The 19,127-nt window shown below is 45.1% G+C and overlaps 1 protein-coding gene across 1 annotated transcript; it reads left to right on the plus strand.

Annotated features, from left to right (window-relative positions):
* Window positions 1-1,137: 1,137 nt before the first annotated feature.
* Window positions 1,138-2,649, plus strand: LOC141027067 (uncharacterized). Its single transcript, XM_073503988.1, has 2 exons — window positions 1,138-1,484; window positions 2,232-2,649. The coding sequence occupies exons 1-2, from the start codon at window positions 1,138-1,140 to the stop codon at window positions 2,647-2,649; spliced, it is 765 nt and encodes a 254-aa protein (XP_073360089.1).
* Window positions 2,650-19,127: the final 16,478 nt, after the last annotated feature.

The raw sequence follows: 19,127 nt of genomic DNA on the forward strand, positions 1-19,127 counted from the left end.
AAAAAACCGAATTAAATATTACTTTCAAGTTCAACTACTAAAATGCAACAAGTCCAAATAGACAATGTTTCTCATTTATTCTAAATTTCTTATTTATATAAAATCTGACAAGTTCAACTACTAAAATGCAACAAGTTCAAATAGACAATGTTTCTCAATTATGCTAAATTTCTTATTTATATAAAATCTGACAAGTTCAACTACTAAAAGGCAACAAGTTCAAAATAGACAATGTTTGTCAATTATGCTTAATTTCTTATTTATGTAAAATCTGACAAGTTCAACTACTAAAATGCAACAAGTTCAAATAGATTTTCTTTGTCAATTATGATAACTTTCTTATTTATATAAAATATGTCCACACATCAACGAACGATTTGGTCGTAAATAATCTCAATTCCCCCCTCACCCCCCCCCCCCCAAAAAATAAACTCAGTTCAAACATACATATGGCATCAGTACTAAAAAAGCAGGATCAGTCAGGCCACTCACACCACTGTGACACCAAATTTCAAATCTGTACGCTGTATGAAATTACAATTCAGTTCACACAGCACTAAACCTTAAGTGCACTAAAATGAGAATACAAAAACTATAAGGCCTAACTTAGATTGGTACAGATGAAAATAAAAAAAGTACCAGTTTTGAGCAACAACTCCCAGGGCACTGAAAAATGTTTTGAGATAAACTAATGTATAAGACTTCTGTGGAAAAACAATACTTAACATCCACACGGAAAAACATCACAAAGCATACGTCACCTAAACAGTGCAAAATGACATCATCACCACCCCTGAGACGTGCAAGTGGGATTTAGCAGATCATAAGTACAACTTGACAAGACTACTCAGTGCAACAGTAAAAACCCTTTGTCTTGGCCGGTTAGTTCTTCCAGGCCACCACCCGTGCCACCCACTGGGCGGTTGCCACAAGGGAGTGCAAACGGGGACCCCCACGACCAATACACCCACGCCCCCGACGAACCGCCTCCCACACATCCCCGTCGACGCACTTCAAAAATACCCCATTGTCTTCCATCTCTGCCTCATTCACAAAACCACCATTGCCGCTTCCATCTCCACTGCACACAAACCACAAACTTCTCTCTCCCAAGCCCACAGTCGCCGAAGGAAGGTGATGGCGGAGGAACCGTCCGCCAAGCGTCATCATGGCGAGACGTCGGACAAGAGCAACAACCTCATCGACGTTCACGTCCCCGGCGACAAGCGCGAGTACACAAGAACCCTCACAGGGGTTGAGCTCCATGGCAAGGAGACACTGGAGATCGTCTGCACCAGCGAACCAGACAAGGCCGATGAGGTGATGAGCAAGCTCAGGATGAAGGGCGGCGGCTTGTATCCGAGCTTCATCGGAGTTGATGTGGAGTTCACCAGCGAAGATGAACCTCCACAGATGGCAGCAGTACTGCAGTTGTGCGTCGAGGAACTCTGCTTGGTGTACCACATCGCAGCGGCCACAAAATGGTAACCCATACTACTGTTCATTCATCTGTTGTACTAGTACTACTCCCTAGAAACTTCATTAAACTTGTTTCCCAACTAGATGAACTACTATAGTTTGTGAAGTGGATGCATGAGTACATGTTTCTCAAGTTACATGCATTTTCTGAAACTGTGAAGTGGGTTGTTTCACCAGATTAGCATCTGAAACTGATGCACTGGATTAGCATTCTGAAAAATGTTTATAGAATTCTGAACTTGATGCACCAAATTAATTTCTGAACTTGATGTACTAGCATAGATTCTGATCTTGATGCACTAGTATAGTTTATAAAATTGATGTATTAAAAGATGTTTGATGAAGTGCTATAGGTCCATATCTTGATGCACATGTTTCTCAAATTAATTTCTGAACTTGATATAGAATTGATGCACAAAGATGTATCAAGCACTGGTATAGGTCTTTTATTCAACAAAAAAGAAAACTAAACTTGAATCAAGCAGCACATATATCATTGACTCTGGTAAAATGATTCTTCAATTTGGTGAAACATTTGGTGAAGCACTGAAGATAGCAAAAAAAGAAAAATAACATGGTGTAGTTGAATTTAATTTCAGGACTTAGTGTACTAGTTTCTGAACTACATTCATCCATGACTTATACTATATAAGCATCTACCTCATGGATTATCACTTGTAAAACCAAAAAGCAGAAGAATTAAATCTTCAAAAAAGAACACTAATCTTCAATATGTGTCTCCCCCCTTGCAGGCCCAAGCTCCTCACACAGTTCCTGCAGGAGGAGAAATTGTACACATTTGTCGGTTTCAGCATTGGAGGTGACAAGCGGATGCTGGACAAGTCTGGTTTGGAGATTAACCCCAACAACTTCATCGACATGCAGCACAAGTGGAAAGATCCAAACACCAACAAATACTATGACTCCTTGGCCGATGTTGCAGGCGGCGTCATTCACCCATTCTACAAAGACATGAAGAAGAAGATGGACAAGGCAGAGCACAAACTGTGGGGGACCAGCCCGCTGCCAGACAACCTCATCACGTACGCAGGGATAGATGCATACGCCACGTACAAGTCATGGAAGACAATCGACAACATCGTGACAGGTTCGGATATTTCAAAAGAGCAGGAGGCTGACCCCTACTACCACTGCAACTTCGCGGGATGAAGATGCATGAAAGTCTGCCTTCGTGTTGCTCGCGCTTCTGCTTGTCCTTAATCTTGTTGTTTCAGATTTGTAGTTTTCTTTCGTTATGTTGAACCAGCTACCTTATGTTATGTGTGTCACGGTTTGAACAAGTTTGCCTATGTCTATCAAGTACATCGTTTGCTTATGTCGTTCAACAAGTTTCCTAGCTTCCCATTTTGTTGATCCATCATTTGAAGTTGAAGTAGGTTGAAGTTGAAACTTGATGGCTGCCACGCAGCACTAGTCATGGAGACAAAATCACACATGGATATTTTCACAAAAAGAATAGTGGCAGACTAACTAAGGACAACAACAAATAGTAGACTTGGACGCTCAGTACAGCTTATACATGTACGATAGTACTATCACACTAAAAATCAGTTTTTAGTTTTAGAAGAACACTAAAAAGACTAAGTTTCAGCCGAGGACAACATTCAGTACTAGCAGCATCGTGCTAATAGTAGTTGGAAATTTACTAAGTACTGCAACAGGAAAAGCAAAGAACCATTAGTACGTATTTCCTAGTCACTAGCATGCTAGGACTGAGAGTTCTGGTACACTTGAACAAACGGTACATTCATTCTACAAAAATATAAAAAGGAACGGGAAGTTTCAGTTCGCATTCCATAAAACAGTGACACACTAAGAATAACAGTAATAGTACAACTGAAATCTCAGTACAACTTAGTCTATACGGCAAGTACTATGATCATACCAAACATTGCCTTGAGAAGAACCACAACCTAGAAAAAAGAAGGCCAAAACTAAATCAAAAAGATATCAGTTCGACCAAGGAGAAAATTCACAAGAAAGAAAACAGAAGCATCAGCCCACATTGACCAGTGAGGCACTAGTTTCAAACAACAAAAATAAAATAAAATGATAAAAGTACTAGCACAATTGAAATCTCAGTACAACTTAGTTTATTCGCTAAGTGCTACGATGATACCAATTAATGTATTGAGAAAGAAGGACAAGACTCAACCAAATAGATTATAGTTCAACCAAGGAAAAAAATTGACTAGTGAACTAATTATGAACTTAATACGGCTATCCGTTAAATGTAGCTAATTTAAACCAGTGCTTTAACTTTTACTATGAAGTTCAACTACTAAAATTCAAGAAGTTCAAACCAAAATTTGGCTCTCAAAATTTTGCTAAATTCTTATACTTAAATAAAATCTGGCTAGAGATCACGTAGCAACTTGGTCGTAAATAATTTCAATACCAAAAAAAACTTCAATTCTAATACATTATATGAAATCCGTTCTACATAACAAAAGAAGCGTCACTCCAGTCACGCTAGATCCACAAGTGCTATCGTGACACCAAATTTTAAAAGCCTTACGCTGAATGGCATTACAATTCAGTACTAACAGAACTATACTATAAGTACAAGAAAAGAGGGTACATAAACTATAAAGGTCCAACCTAGGTTGGGACAGATGAAAATAAAATAAATCTCACTTTTCCAGCAACAACTCGCAATGAACTTGGAAAAAGGTGTTTTCAGTTCAACTAGTTTACAAGACTTCAGTACAAAAAATAGAACTTAACCAAAATGAATTCCCATTGAAACATACACAAGTGAAAACAGCTATTCAACCACACTATCATCATGGAAAAAAAGATTGTTAAACATTGTGCCACACTTAAACACAACACAAAATATACCAGTTATTACATAGTACTTGACAAGACATCCAAACACTACAAACAAAGCCTACAATGCTTTCAAGAGATATATCACGTAACTATCCATTTCACTACGCAAATGATGGCCATTTCTTCTATGCACCAGGAGCCAAAGCCTGAACCTCCTTGGGAAGCTCCGTCACCAGAAGCTGGTTATTCCGGTTGAACACAACTCTATACAGATCCTCAACGTTCCAATCAACAATACGAGGCTGCAAAAACAATAATTTTTTTATCAAAAATCATAACACATTAAAAAGAAGAATACACAATCAACCAAACACAGAAAAGTGAAAAGCACAACTAGAACCCACGTCATTATCTCGAATGTTCTCAACGATCTTTTCACCATCATATGATCCCGCATACTTCAGAGTATAATGGCCACATTCATTCGCCCCTTGAAGTGGAACCTTCACAAACATTGGTTTCTTTGCAAAAAGCTCCCATTTGGGCTACTTGCTCGCATTGTACTGAGCATCACCATACACAGCCTTCCTTACTTGGACCAACCTGGAGATCTGTAAAAAAAGAAAAGAAACCACACATTTTCAGGTCTCAGAAAAGCAGAAACAAAGATGAGGAAAAATTAATCCAGTACAGATAATAAATGTCACTCACAATCTTCTCGCAGTCTTTATGATAGGTGTTCTTTGAAGGATGATGGTTCTTCGGATAAGGTAAAGAGTCAAGGATGTCAACGCTACTTCGGTACCGATTCATGGCATATAAGGAAAAGTGGTTCACTTTCTTATCCTTTGGTAAAACCATAGGCTTGAATAGAGGCATCATGATCTAAAAACAAATGACCAAAAAAGAGATGTTAAATATTCAAAATAAAAACTAGCATGACAACAAAATAATAGAACCAAAAATCAGCTAGTAGATCTCACAAGGTCAGCACTGAGCAAGTCTTCCTTTTCTTTGACATAGCTCTTGAAATCTCTCACTGCACTCTCCACATTAAACACTTTATTTTCATCACCGTAAAACGTACAGTCAAGCACAACCTGCAAAAAAGACAAAAAAGAAATAAACAGGGGAAAAGGATCAACAAGCAAAGTATTATTAAAACTCGTGAAACAATAGGCAGTCTTGTTTAACAGAAACAAAGGATCTGATTGATTACCGTGATGAAATATGGACTCAGCAATACCCTTTTTCCAGACGCAAAATCAGCATTTCTCTCGGGATCTTTCTTCCAATCATCAATGAGGAAGTCCATTACATCACCCTCCATCATTTGCCCAGGTGCAAAAACTTCCCAGATGCGTTTCCCAGTGAAGCTAGTTACACTATCATAAGGCTGAGGTATCATTGAGAATGTATTCCTGCAGCACACACAAGAACAAAAAAGCAGGGGAAGCAAGATAAGGCATTCATAGCAGTTCAAGTTGTACAAAAAGGAACAGTTTAGGTCATATTTATCTAGCAGTTACAAACAACAGAAGAAAAGAAGAGGAAATATAATGAGATATACTCACTCAGCATACTTCTCACATGCTTCATCACTAAGCAACAGATTATACAACTTGCGAGCCTTGTCGATATGAGGGAAATTATGAGGCCGAAGCTGCTGCACAGGGGAGCAAAACTTTATAGGAGCTCTGGGTGCACGCTTCGTGCTTAAAACATTCCCAGAATCCAAAGCAAGATCCTTCCTAGCACCACCAGCTATACGAGCCACTATTCCAGCAAGGGGAGATAAACCTTTGGCAGCATCGCTCCTGGTGACTCTTCCCATGCCAGCAATCTTGTCAAACGCATCATCATCGCTGTCTATCAATTCCACAATGGGATCCTTGGGTGTAGTGGGGCTCTCTGGACAAGCAGCCGTAGAACCTTTCAGAGCTCCCAACCGCCCCTTCATAACACCGGATCTTGTCTTTTCGGGAGAACGCCCCTGGCTAAGATCAATAGCTACGCGCTCGAGCTCCGAGAACTGGCTGCCAAAGATCCTATAGTCGTGCTCACGAAGATCCAGCCACTCACCTGCAAAAACAAAAAAGAAAAGAAAAGACGGCATCAAGGGTAAGTTCAAATACATAATTCATGACAGTACTAATCAAGAAGTACAAGCTGCAAAAAATTACAAAAGGCCATGCATACGTACAGGGTTCGATGCCAAACAAACCACGGAAGTCAACATCAAACACATCACTAGTTGCGCAGGTATACAACAAAGTCTTCCTAATGTCAAGAATGTCTTCACGGCTGTAATCCAACATTTCAATCACACCATCCTCCCGGCAATGATAAGTCTTGCAGTTTTGTAGCATAAAGAAGCCACAATCATGCCTGTTAACAAAAGAAAACACAAAAGGGTACATCACAAATCCGAAAAAACAAGAACACCATCCCCCCAGCAACAAAAACAACTAACAAAAATCATTAAAAACGGATACTCACGTGTTTTCCTGCTGCGGCACCCGCACAAACTCGCAAGAGAAACCATCAATATGCACCGGCGAGAACGGTTTGGCCCTGTCTATGCTGGACTCCCTCCAAAGCTTCTCTATGTTATATGTCATATTCCTTAAGAATCTAACTGCATCACCCCAGGTTTCATCACGTGAATCAAGACACTCGAAACGACGAAACCTCAAATTCAGAACAACCAAGCACCAATGCCCAGATTCTTTGCTAGGCTTCATGGTAGCCGCAAATGACGGCGTATCAAAAGTAGGGAAAAGAAGCTGACAAAAAAATCGTAGAGGAAAAATGAATTTAACAAAACATAATGAAACAAAAAATTCAGCCTCCAAACAATTAAATAAAAGAGGGAAATTGAAATTCAGAAGTACAAACAAAAATCAGATAATCATAAGTTCTAATTGAGTAAGCAACCCACTACAAAAAATAAATGCTACTCAAGTTTATATCCACCGCCCAAACTTGCAACAAACATATCAGTTCAATTTCCTTGCGACAATAAGTGAAGCTTTAAAAAAGAAGCACACATCATTCATAAGTACAGGGGTAAAAGCAGGCTACTCAAGTTCATTCCCCCACCTCCCAAACTTGCACGAAAAACATGACAGTTCTAGTTCATGAGTACAAAAAGTTCAAGTTCACCTACTTGGTCAAAACCATCAGCCCCTGATCTCGTGAACCAATTTAGCACATTGGAATCAATATTTCCATCACGGATCTTGGTATGTTGTACAAAAAGAACAACAACAGTTAGAAAATTGCAAAAATAACTTATCATGCTATCTACAAAGCAAAATACTGACCGTCACCCATCTGGGAACTATCAACTTGTCAGTGTCTCGGTACTTCTGACGTAGAGAATATAAAACAACGTCAACACTGTCTGAGTTGAGCATGCCAGTCGGGACAAACGCTTTAGCAATAGAACCAACACTGGTATCACATTCTTTATTTTGAAACATCGCCTTCTCACTAAGAAAACACAAAAGATTACATGAATTAAAACTACTGCAATAACAACAATAGTCATATGAGACAAAGAAAAAAGAGACGAAAATGATACGGGCAAAATCCCAAACTAACCGTTTTGAACGGTTTGTGCGCAACCTCGTAACAGCAAAATAAAACATATCAACCTTAACAACATTAGCACCTTATGCTTGCAGAAAAAGAAGAAAAATAATAAGTTCAAGCACTACAAGTGAACATGTCCGAAATGCCATAAATGAGAAGTACGCCTCATTTACAAGTCCTTACTTGCACTATCAGCGTTTGACGACGGGAGTTCCTGTGATGACACCAATATGCCTCCAGTTTCAAGGTTTGACGATGGGAGATCTTGTGAGGACACCAATATCGCTGCGCTTTCAGGGTGTGAAGAAAGAAAATCCTGGGACGACACGAGCGCCTCCTGCGTCAAGGGGCCAGAAGAAATCGACAGAAGTAAATCATCATCCTCGGATGGCACCTCCTCCACGCTAGAGGCATCTTCCAATGCATCACCGTAATCAAGACCTCCAGGCGGGAAATTCTCCGGCGGCAAATCTTCACAATCAGAAACATTTTCATTCCCACCAATACCAACACCAGACGATTTGGCATCAAGTATGCTCGCAGCACCAACATCCTCGTCAGCAACTTTGGTACCAACATCGCGCCTAGTACTCAATGGAACACCACAAGCATCATCTCCACCACTAACGACAGCCTCACGCTCAACATCAGTCATCTGAAGAAATAAAAATTCAGAAAAAGTGAATAATATGAGGAAAACAAACAATAAAAAATAAGTTAGCAAGAGGTGCACAGAAAAACAAACCTTAGCAGCATTCACAGCAACATCATCGATCTTGCTGCTGCTAACATTCAAAGGTACATCACCAACGGTCGAACAAGGTTCGTCGCCAACAATAGGATCCTGATTCATATGTAATGAAGCAAAAAAATGCTATTATTAGCAACAATAAACACAAGGAATTAGTCCATAGTAACAAAAAAGGTAGGTATCACTTGCAATCTCTTAACGGTGTGGGATAGAAAAATGAACAAGCAAGGCACATTGGTGCGCATGAAAATTCAAGAAATATGTATAAACACAATAAAAATAAAAACAACCTTGCACTTATCAGTAGATGGATCATTAACTCCACGGTCAACAGCAGCCTCAACATTATAACTGGTCTCCTGCATGAAAAGAAAAATTAATAAACAGATGAAGATGAGGAAGTTCAACTACAATATTGACAGCAGAACAACATAGTAAAAACATACAAACACTGAGGACTGACTCACATCAACAACAGGGTGCTCCAAGCCAACATCGTTCGTATGGTGATCAGAAACATTAGCCTTAGTACCATCATCAGCCCTGCTGTCGGTGGCAGCAGACTCATCCTGCTCAGTCTGCATGAAAGAAAAATTAATAAATAGATGAAGATGAGGAAGTTCAACTACAATACTGACAGCAGAACAACATAGTAAAAATTGCAAACATCGAGGACTGACTCACATCAACAACAGGGCGCTCCAAGCCAACATCATTCGTTTCGTGATCAGAAACATTAGCCTCAGTACCATCACCAGCCCTGCTGTCGGTGGCAGCAGCCTCATCCTGCTCAATCTGCCTGATAACAACATTTGTACTTTCTTCATATGGCTTGTAGCGAGAGTCTTGCATAGTTTTGAAATGCTTCATGTTGTTCAACAGACGAACCGAGCTCTGAACTAGATCAGCAGCACCGTCACGCATATCACCAATTAAAATTCTCTCCATCTCAATATAGTCCACTGCTTCCTCAACGTTAAACTGATGACCTTCAGGAAGGATACCATTGATACAGCTCAGACGCTCAACTGTCGTTGGGACCTTTTCCAGCTCAGAACACACATTTCTAAAAATATGCTCAGCACGCTCCAATGCAGAAACAGCAACATCAATACCAAACTCTGCCTCTGTGAAGTACTAGCATTACTAGGGCCGGGGGGAACATAACCAGCACCCTCAACACCACGGCCATCTCTCAACTCATCGTGCAGAGATGAAAACTTGGGAACCTGAGACGACGGCATCTCCAGGACTGGTCATTTATACACTCGGAAAAAAACAACCTCCTCTTGAGTTTTCCACTACAAACAAGGGGAAAAAGAGTTAATTAATCAATGCAACACACAGGAAAAAAATAAAACATGATATTAATAGATTTAAATCAACATCACTATCAATCTTTAACTGTCAGTGCCAATTTGTTAGTATTTACCGACAGGACAGTTGAACAAAGATATTCAGTTCAACCACACATGAAACAACAGTACTAAAAATCATACCTAAACCTCACAAAGCTTAAGAAATGACAAAATCTAAACAGGTAACTCTGCGGGACACATGTTCACTCCAGCAAAAATAGCTATACCTAAATAAAAAAAGGTCTGCAAGACACGAAAGAAATAAAACTCACTGGAAGCTTCCCAAACACCCAAGTCTTTGGATCTGCGTTGCCTTTTTTTTATCAAATCTGCATCAACCAGATCGGAAAGCTTGACAGGATCCATGAAACATATGCGGGGGACTCGCATGTCAGGCTCCGCGGTCTTGCCACGGATAAGGCAGTCAAGGTACATTAGTACAGGCCCTATAGCACAGCCTGTGATTGCCTTCCCAAGGGTAACACCATCTTGGCAACTGACAACAGCCCTTCTAAGCTCATCAACCATCAGCTGGCAATAATCCATATTAGCCATGTCCTCAATGACGAGATTCTCAAACATTGCTGCCTCTCTGGAAACACGCGGGGCGGCACCAGGCAACACAACCTTCATAAACACAATAATGAAGAACACTTTCAGAGCAAGGTCATCTTTGCTAGGATCCTTGACAAGCACCTCGAGCCTATCCCTCAAATCCTTTGTCTTGATATCTTTGTTCTTGCTAATGTCAAGCTCCGATCTTAACTTCATCAGAGCGTTGTCATATCCGTCCTCTGACGGCCTTGGTGCAGAACGACCACCACGAGGGAACCCAAATAATTGATGTATACCATCGCTAGTGATGCGAAGCTTCTTATTAGCCTCACCCATGTCAAGAGTCATTGTATCAGGATCTATCCTCAGGTACAAAGATCCCATCAGAGGGCGGGAAATGTTAGACTTCACCTTCCACTTGAAGATAGAACCAAAACCACCTGCATGAACCCTAGCCACATGTCGACTCTCAAGCAATTTAGCACAAGCTTCAACCTCTCCCAACGAACATCGCACAGTTAAGTTCAATTGCCGTTGGTCACCTTCATCCAAAGCAACTTTTCCGGCATTGCCTCCCACCGGCTTGACCGGACTCATAACGCTAATAGGCTGTAAATGAAAATAAAGAAGCCACAGCTTAAATAAATGAATATAGAAAACAAAACAAGCATATGAAGGCAAGTAGAAAAAAGAAAAGATTGCACAAGTTCAACTCTTAAAACAATATCAGTACAACCCTCAAATGATGGAAACAATGACCAGCCTCGCCTGGCCAGCATACCAGCCCAGACACAATTAAATCATTGCAAGTACAACTAGTTAGTCACATACAGTACAAAACACGTACCACTGCAAATTCATCTTCAGAATCAACTTTGATATCATCTTCTTCAGATACAGCATCTTCAGCTTCGACACGAGCACGCTTCTTCACACCTTTGTTCACCTTTGCAGGAGGAACTTTACGCTTCTTATTTTCTTTCAACAAAGAGCGCTCTGGAAGAGGAGACGAAGAAGGCTTCTTTTTTGTTAAAACTCGTGGACTCCGACGAACAGGGGAGCCACCAAGTGTGCTTGGACCAATCTTCACAGTAACACTATCCCCATCAGCTTTGCTATTACCAGGTTGGGAACCAGCTTTCACACGTGCGCTACGCCTCTGTGTGCCATCAGCATTTTGATCTGACATCTTCCTCTTCGAAACAGCTTTCTTCTCCTTAACTGCATCACGAGTAAACACTTGTGTCAAACGAGTTTGCATCAGGTTTGTCTTCACAGGCATGTCACTTCCAGGAGATCCACCATCAACAGTTGAAAAGGCCGTGTCGCCACCTTCATCACCTACACCTTCAGGAGCTTGAGCAACATCCCCATCACTTCGTTGCACACAGGCAGACTTTTGACGCCGTTCCAACTCCTTTCTCCTCTGGAAATCACACTTCTTCTTTCTTATCCTTTCATCCTCAAGCTGTAACTGCATAGGAACATCCTCAGCCTGAGTAACAGGCTCAGTGCCATCAACACTCTGTGATTGAGTAACAGACAACTACAAGCTGTCATCACCATCATCAATGTTAAGAGAATACATTCCATCATTAATATCTTTGACAACATCAGAAATGTCCTCAGGAGGACCATGGCTGTCATTAACTGCATAAACCAATAACATAAGCATGCACATATAAAATTAAAACAAAATTAACATTGCAGAGACAAGATAAATAAAGCGCATAGCATCAGACACAAAGAAAAGGATAAACTGATGTAGCTAATCATATTTATGTATTCAAGGCTGATAAAAAAAGAGCAAATATAAGGGAAACACCAACAACATTCGCAAGTTCTTCTAGAGGATTTGGTGTCTCAAAACTAACATTCACAAGATCTTGAAAGCGTTCTGATTTGTCAGAATCAGGAGGCACCGGCACTCCAACATCTGCAACAACATCATAATTAGCAAAAAAAGTACACGAACAAGCAATCAGTTCAACTATATGAACACCACAAGTGCACCCAATAAAACAATATCAACCCACCACTGGCACACAAACTTCATAATGACAACCCTTTCAACATCATAATAGTTCTTCACTGACTACGACACCGTATTTCAAAACCCAGGACATCAGTTCAAACTACAGATGGTGATCAGTACTACAACCTGTCTGCAGGTCACATCAACCGCCAAAACTATACACACCACACATTCCAGGGCAAAATTAACAGCTATCAAAATACATACAACTTATAAAGTCAATACGACAATACCTATACAACCTAAAAACCAGATCTGTTAAAACATCATCCAAATTACAGGGAAAATCACCTGCATTCAACTTGTCTGGACTGCATGATGTACCCATTGAGATCTACAGACCTAAAATCTACACAACCAGATATGCAAGACACATGAAAAAAATTAGGGCTCTGACCTATATCAGAAACGAAGCATGCCATACAAAGCAAAACTCTTACCAACAAACAGAAAATCCGCCACGGAATCCAGTATCACTGTCGCCAACCGCTCGTTCAAGAGCAAAGGAACCCTAGCGAATCCAGCCTGTGACAGCAAGAGAGCAATAGCTTAGAAATAGAGGGAAAATCTGTACATAAGAGGACGCAAGGGAAGTCAACGGCAGAGCAAAAGGAGCAAACAGAGCACCCATACCTCCACCCCTAGGGTTCAACCCGCCTGCCGACGCTCCCGCGGCGAAACAGGAGAAGCAACTTCTCTGCGAGAAGAGAAGAAGAGGGGAACAAAGAAGGAATCGATTTGGGGAGGGGAGCAGAGCGGAATGGGGGAGAGTGGAGGTTAAAAGGTGAGTGGGAGAAAACCGACGGCTAAAGCCCACAATCGTGGCAAAGCCCACTATCTCTGGGCAGTTACCAAAGATAATAGCAAAAATTAAATACAATAAAAAATTAATATAGAGGGAGAAAACAAATGGCTAAAGTACAAATAAAAACTCACAACAGTACAATAAAAATTATCAAAAAAGTACAAATGAAATAATAATTCATAACGGTGCTGGTTTTTCCCCTAAAAAAGATAAGATAATTGGGGCAAGTCAAGTTACTGACTCGCCTCCGCATACCCCTCGGTGCGGTGCGGTGCGGGGGCAAGTCATGTTACGGACTCGCCTCCGCATGCGACGCCGCGGCACGCCGCGTCGTCGCCTGCTACGGCTCGTTCCTGGCTCGGCCTCGCCGGGATGGGGGAGGGGGGTCCCGACCCCCTCCCCCCGGCTCAGCCTCGCGCTAACGCGGCAATGCGCTCGTTTGACAGGCGCAGTGCGGTTATTCTGTTTCCCCCCACATGCACCCACACACCCCTAAACATAGATAATGGGGGCAAGTCCATACAAGGAAGATGTGTCAGTACAACTATGCCCCTCGGTGCGGTGCAGTGCGGGGGCAAGTCATGTTACGCACTCGCCTCCGCATGCGATGCCGCGGCACGCCACGTCGTCGCCTGCTACGGCTCGTTCCTGGCTCGACCTCGTCGGGATGGGGGAGGGGGTCCCTCCCCCCCGGCTCGGCCTCGCGCTAACGCGATAGTGCGCTCGTTTGACAAGCGCAGTGCGGTTATTCTCTTTCCCCCCACACGCACCCACACACCCCTAAAGATAGATAATGGGGCAAGTCCATACAAGGAAGATGTGTCAGTACAACTATGCCCCTCGGTGCGGTGCGGTGCAGTGCGGGGGAAAGTCATGTTACGGACTCGCCTCCGCATGCGACGCAGAGGCACGCTGAGTCGTCGCCTGCTACGGCTTTTTCCTGGCTCGGCCTCGCCGGGATGGGGGATGGGGGGTCCCGACCCCCCTCCCCCCGGCTCGGCCTCGCGCTAACGCGGCAGTGTGCTCATTTGACAGGCGTTGTGCGGTTATTCTGTTTCCCCCCACACGCACCCACACACCCCTAAAGATAGATAATGGGGGCAAGTCCATACAAGGAAGATGTGTCAGTACAACTATGCCCCTCGGTGCGGTGTAGTGCGGTGCGGTGCGGTGAGGGGGCAAGTCATGTTACGGACTCGCCTCCGCATGCGACGCCGCGGCACGCTGCGTCGCCGCCTGCTACGGCTCGTTCCTGGCTCGGTCTCATTGGGATGGGGAAGGGGGGTCCCGACCCCCCTCCCCCTGGCTCGGCCTCGCGCTAACGCGGCAGTGCGCTCGTTTGACAGGCGCAGTGCGGTTATTCTGTTTCCACCCCCACACGCACCCACACACCCCTAAAGATAGATACTGAGGGCAAGTCCATACAAGGAAGATGTGTCAGTACAACTATGTCCCTCGGTGCGGTGCGGGGGCAAGTCATGTTACGGACTCGCCCCCGCATGCGACGCCGCGGCACGCCACGTCGTCGCCGCTACGGCTCGTTCCTGGCTCGGCCTCGCCGGGATGGGGGAGGGGGGTCCCGACCCCCGTCCCCTCGGCTCGGCCTCGCGCTAACACGACAGTGCGCTCGTTTGACAGGCGCAGTGCGGTTATTCTGCCCCCCCACACGCACCCACACACCCCTAAAGATAGATAATGGGGGCAAGTCCATACAAGGAAGATGTGTCAGTACAACTATGCCGCTCGGTGCGGTGCGGTGCAGTGCGGGGGCAAGTCATGTTACGGACTCGCCTCCGCATGCGACGTCGCGGCACGCCGCGTCGTCGCCTGCTACGGCTTGTTCCTGGCTCGGCCTCACCGGGATGGGGGATGGGGTTCCCGACCCCCCTCCCCTGGCTCGGCCTCGCGCGCGGCAATGCGCTTGTTTGACAGGCGCAGTGCGGTTATTCTGTTTCCCCCCACACGCACCCACACACCCCTAAAGATAGATAATGGGGGCAAGTCCATACAAGGAAGATGTGTCAGTACAACTATGCCCCTCGGTGCGGTGCGGTGCGGGGGCAAGTCATGTTACGGACTCGCCTCCGCATGCGACACCGCGGCACGCCACGTCGTCGCCTGCTACGGCTCATTCCTGGCTCGGCCTCACCAGGATGGGGGAGGGGGAACCGACCCCCCTTCCCCCCGGCTCGGCCTCGCGCTAACGCGGTAGTGCGCTCGTTTGACAGGCGCAGTGTGGTTATTCTGTTCCCCCCACACGCACCCACACACCCGTAAAGATAGATAATGGGGACCACACATGTGGTTGCAGACCCCGTGGGAGACCCCCTGGGAGAAACATATGAGTGCGAGTGCAGGCTATGGGACCACACAGGTGAGGACTACAAAAAAGATGTTACATACTGTACTACTTTTTTGCAAAGTTTTTCTTCGAATGAAATGACAAAAAACATGCACCTCTTCAAAAAAATACAGGTCTTTTCTGCGTGCATGTCCTGTGCATGATGCAGACAATTAAGGCTGCCAGCGTTCCAGAGAAATACATCCTCAGGAGATACACCAAACGCCCGAACATCCAGCCAACATTCAACATAAATGACTTGAGGACAGTAGCGTCAAACAAGGCATCCCAATACTGCATTGAAAGCTCACTGCTGACGCTGAACATGAGGGTGCACAGAAAAAGCTTGAGAAGCCAAGAGCAAATGGCGAGGTCACGGGTCGTCATGGACAAACTTGAACAAGAACTCGACGCCATGCATTCTGCTGAAAAAAGAGGTGTCGCGGACAATGAAGCCATTGAGCAGGATATTGCTACAATGTTATCCGAGATGAACCATCTGGGAGCTATTGACCCATTCGACAACGAGGAAGAGGAGCAACAACAACCAGAGCTTGCACATGTGCACACTCAAGAGCACCAACGTTCTCACATGCAAGATCATGAGTGTCGGTGTCAAAACCAGCGGATCTCGGGTAAGGGGTCCCGATCTATGCATCTAAGGCGGATGGTAACAGGAGGCGGGGGACACGATGTTTACCCAGGTTCAGGCCCTCTCGATGGAGGTAATACCCTACTTCCTGCTTGATTGATCTTGATGATATGAGTATTACAAGAGTTGATCTACCACGAGATCGTAGAAGCTAAACCCTAGAAGCTAGCCCATGGTATGATTGTTGTTGTCCTACGGACTAAACCCTCTGGTTTATATAGACACCGGAGGGGGCTAGGGTTACACAGAGTCAGTTACAAGGGAGGAGATCTACATAACCGTATTGCCAAGCTTGCCTTCCACGCCAAGGAGAGTCCCGTTCGGACACGGGTCGAAGTCTTCAATCTTGTATCTTCATAGTCCAACAGTCCGGCCAAAGGATATAGTCCGGCTATCCGAGGACCCCCTAATCCAAGACTCCGTCAGTAGCCCCTGAACCAGGCTTCAATGACGATGAGTTCGGCGCGCAGATTGTGTTTGGCATTGCAAGGCGGGTTCCTCCTCCGAATACTCCACCGAAGTTTTTGAACACAAGGATAGTGTCCGGCTCTGCAAAACAAATTCCACATACCACCGTAGAGAGAATAATTTTTTCCACAAATCTAATCTGCTGACAGCTTTTCATAACGTGACGTACTGCCATGGTCTGGTCATGACGAACCGTTTTTCCGAGCCTGCCACTGCACGTGTCGCGAGGCGGTTTTATTGGCACGTCCTGTCGAAGCAAAGATCGTGTCCCTTTTTTCACGGGATTCTCATCAATACGGCGTGGGTAACCCCGTCGTGCCTGCTGGTATGACTCCTCGATTTTAGGCAAGTTCCAAACGGTCACGCGGAGGACGCTTGATATTCACCCTCTTTATAAAGGGGCCAAGGCCTGTCCTTTTCTTCTTGCACTCAATCCAATCCTTCCCCCCACCTCAAGCTCCAACACCCAAGGCTCAGGCTAGGCGCGTCGGACCTTCAGCCATGTCCGGATCCAACCTTCAAGGTCGGTGGGTGCCCTCCTCTGTCAGAGAGGAGGACATCAAGAAGCTAAGAGAAGCCAGGTATCTGACCGCCGAAATCTCGCACAGGCTGCCTGCTCGAGGGCAGGTCGTTCCTACTCCCGAGCCCAACGAGAGCATCGTATTCGTTTCCCACTTCCTCCGAGGGCTAGGTTTCAGTCTAGATCCCTTCGTTAGAGGGCTCATGTTCTATTACGGGCTCGATTTCCATCATCTGGCCCCGGATTCCATCCTTCACATCTCGTCGTTCATAGTCGTGTGTGAGGCCTTCCTCCACGTCACCCCACACTCCGGCTTGTGGCTCAAGACCTTTAATGTGAAGCCGAGATGATTAATGGGCGACACGCAAAATGCGGAGGTGCCATAATAAGCAAAGGCGCTGATGCTCCATGGCCAAAGGGTTCCTTCCCGGAGGTGTCCAGCTTATGGCAACGGGAGTGGTTTTACATCACAGCTCCCCGTGGTACTAAGTGGGTTGCCGCTCCTGCTTTCCGCTCGGTCCCTCCGCCACAACTGGCGTCATGGGTCAACAAGGGGCTGGACTGGGGGCCAGTAAATGATGTGTCGACGTTACAGAACTGCATCCGAGATCTCCTCGAGAGAGATGTCAGCCTTATCAAGGTAATGCAAGTCATGCTAGTTTGTCGAGTCCTGCCTTGCAAACGTCGACCTCTCCGCATGTGGGAGTTCAAACCGGAAGGACCGTGAACTATTCAGCACTTCTTCGGCATGACGCATGAAGAGATGTACGGATTGTTCTTCGGATCACAAATAAAGTGTCCGGACACCACCGAGGATGCGGGTCTGAGCTGTTATCGTCCAGATACCCAAGTGAGTAACTCTTTGGCCGAACATGCTGTCTTTTTTATTTATCACAACATCATTCTGAGAAGTCGCTCTTTGACCAGGACTGGGTAAGAAAGGCGAAGATGATCAGGTGTTCGGCCCCGCTTCCCGAAGGCCCAACAGATCCAGTACTGGCCAGAATGCTTGAGCTCGTGCCTTATCAAGCGCCATCAGGGGAGGACAAAGGGGGGAATAAAGAAGCCGAAAGCGAGCCTCACTCATTATTCATCCAAACCGGGGGAATTAGTGCCTCCGTGAAGGAGGATAACCAGGGAGAATAATTTAAAATTCCTTCTCCCCAAGGAAGGAAGAGGGCCGCCTCTAAAGACTTGGAAACAACGGTTTCCAAACGAGGGAAGAAACCTTCGTCAGGGGGCCCTACCCTAGAGGGCGTCCTTACCGCACAGTACCCGCAAGGGGACCAACCCTCCACCGAGCTGTAAGTAAACAAAAGTACTTCATAGTAAATAGACCCTGCTTTATTTCTGAGAACAATAACTGAGACGTATGTCTTGTAGTCCAGATCATAGCCCTTCTCGACAGAGTTCGTCTTTGGGGGGTCTTCTTCCGGAGATGATGGAGAGCGAAACGCCTCCCCGTGCCTCCCCGCCTCGTGAGGCGGACGACCCTGAGGTGTCGTCACGGAGGATTTCTCCTGATCCGCCCAGGCCAGTGGGTAACCCTTCGGCCACCCGAAGTCCGGAGTATTCGGCTCCTAAGGAGAGCAACAGAAAAAGTCCGGGACTGCCCAGTGCGCGACCAGACGCACTGATGAATCTTCTGGAGCAAGCGGCTATCTCAGAAGCGCATCGTACGCTAATGGGTACGGTGGTTGAGAGTATTTCATCCGCCAAAAGCGGGCTGCATGAAGCTTTTATGAGCCTGCTGAGAGGCTTTGAGGTATG

Source organism: Aegilops tauschii, chromosome 7, assembly GCF_002575655.3.
Source record: "Aegilops tauschii subsp. strangulata cultivar AL8/78 chromosome 7, Aet v6.0, whole genome shotgun sequence".
Taxonomy (NCBI): domain Eukaryota; kingdom Viridiplantae; phylum Streptophyta; class Magnoliopsida; order Poales; family Poaceae; genus Aegilops; species Aegilops tauschii.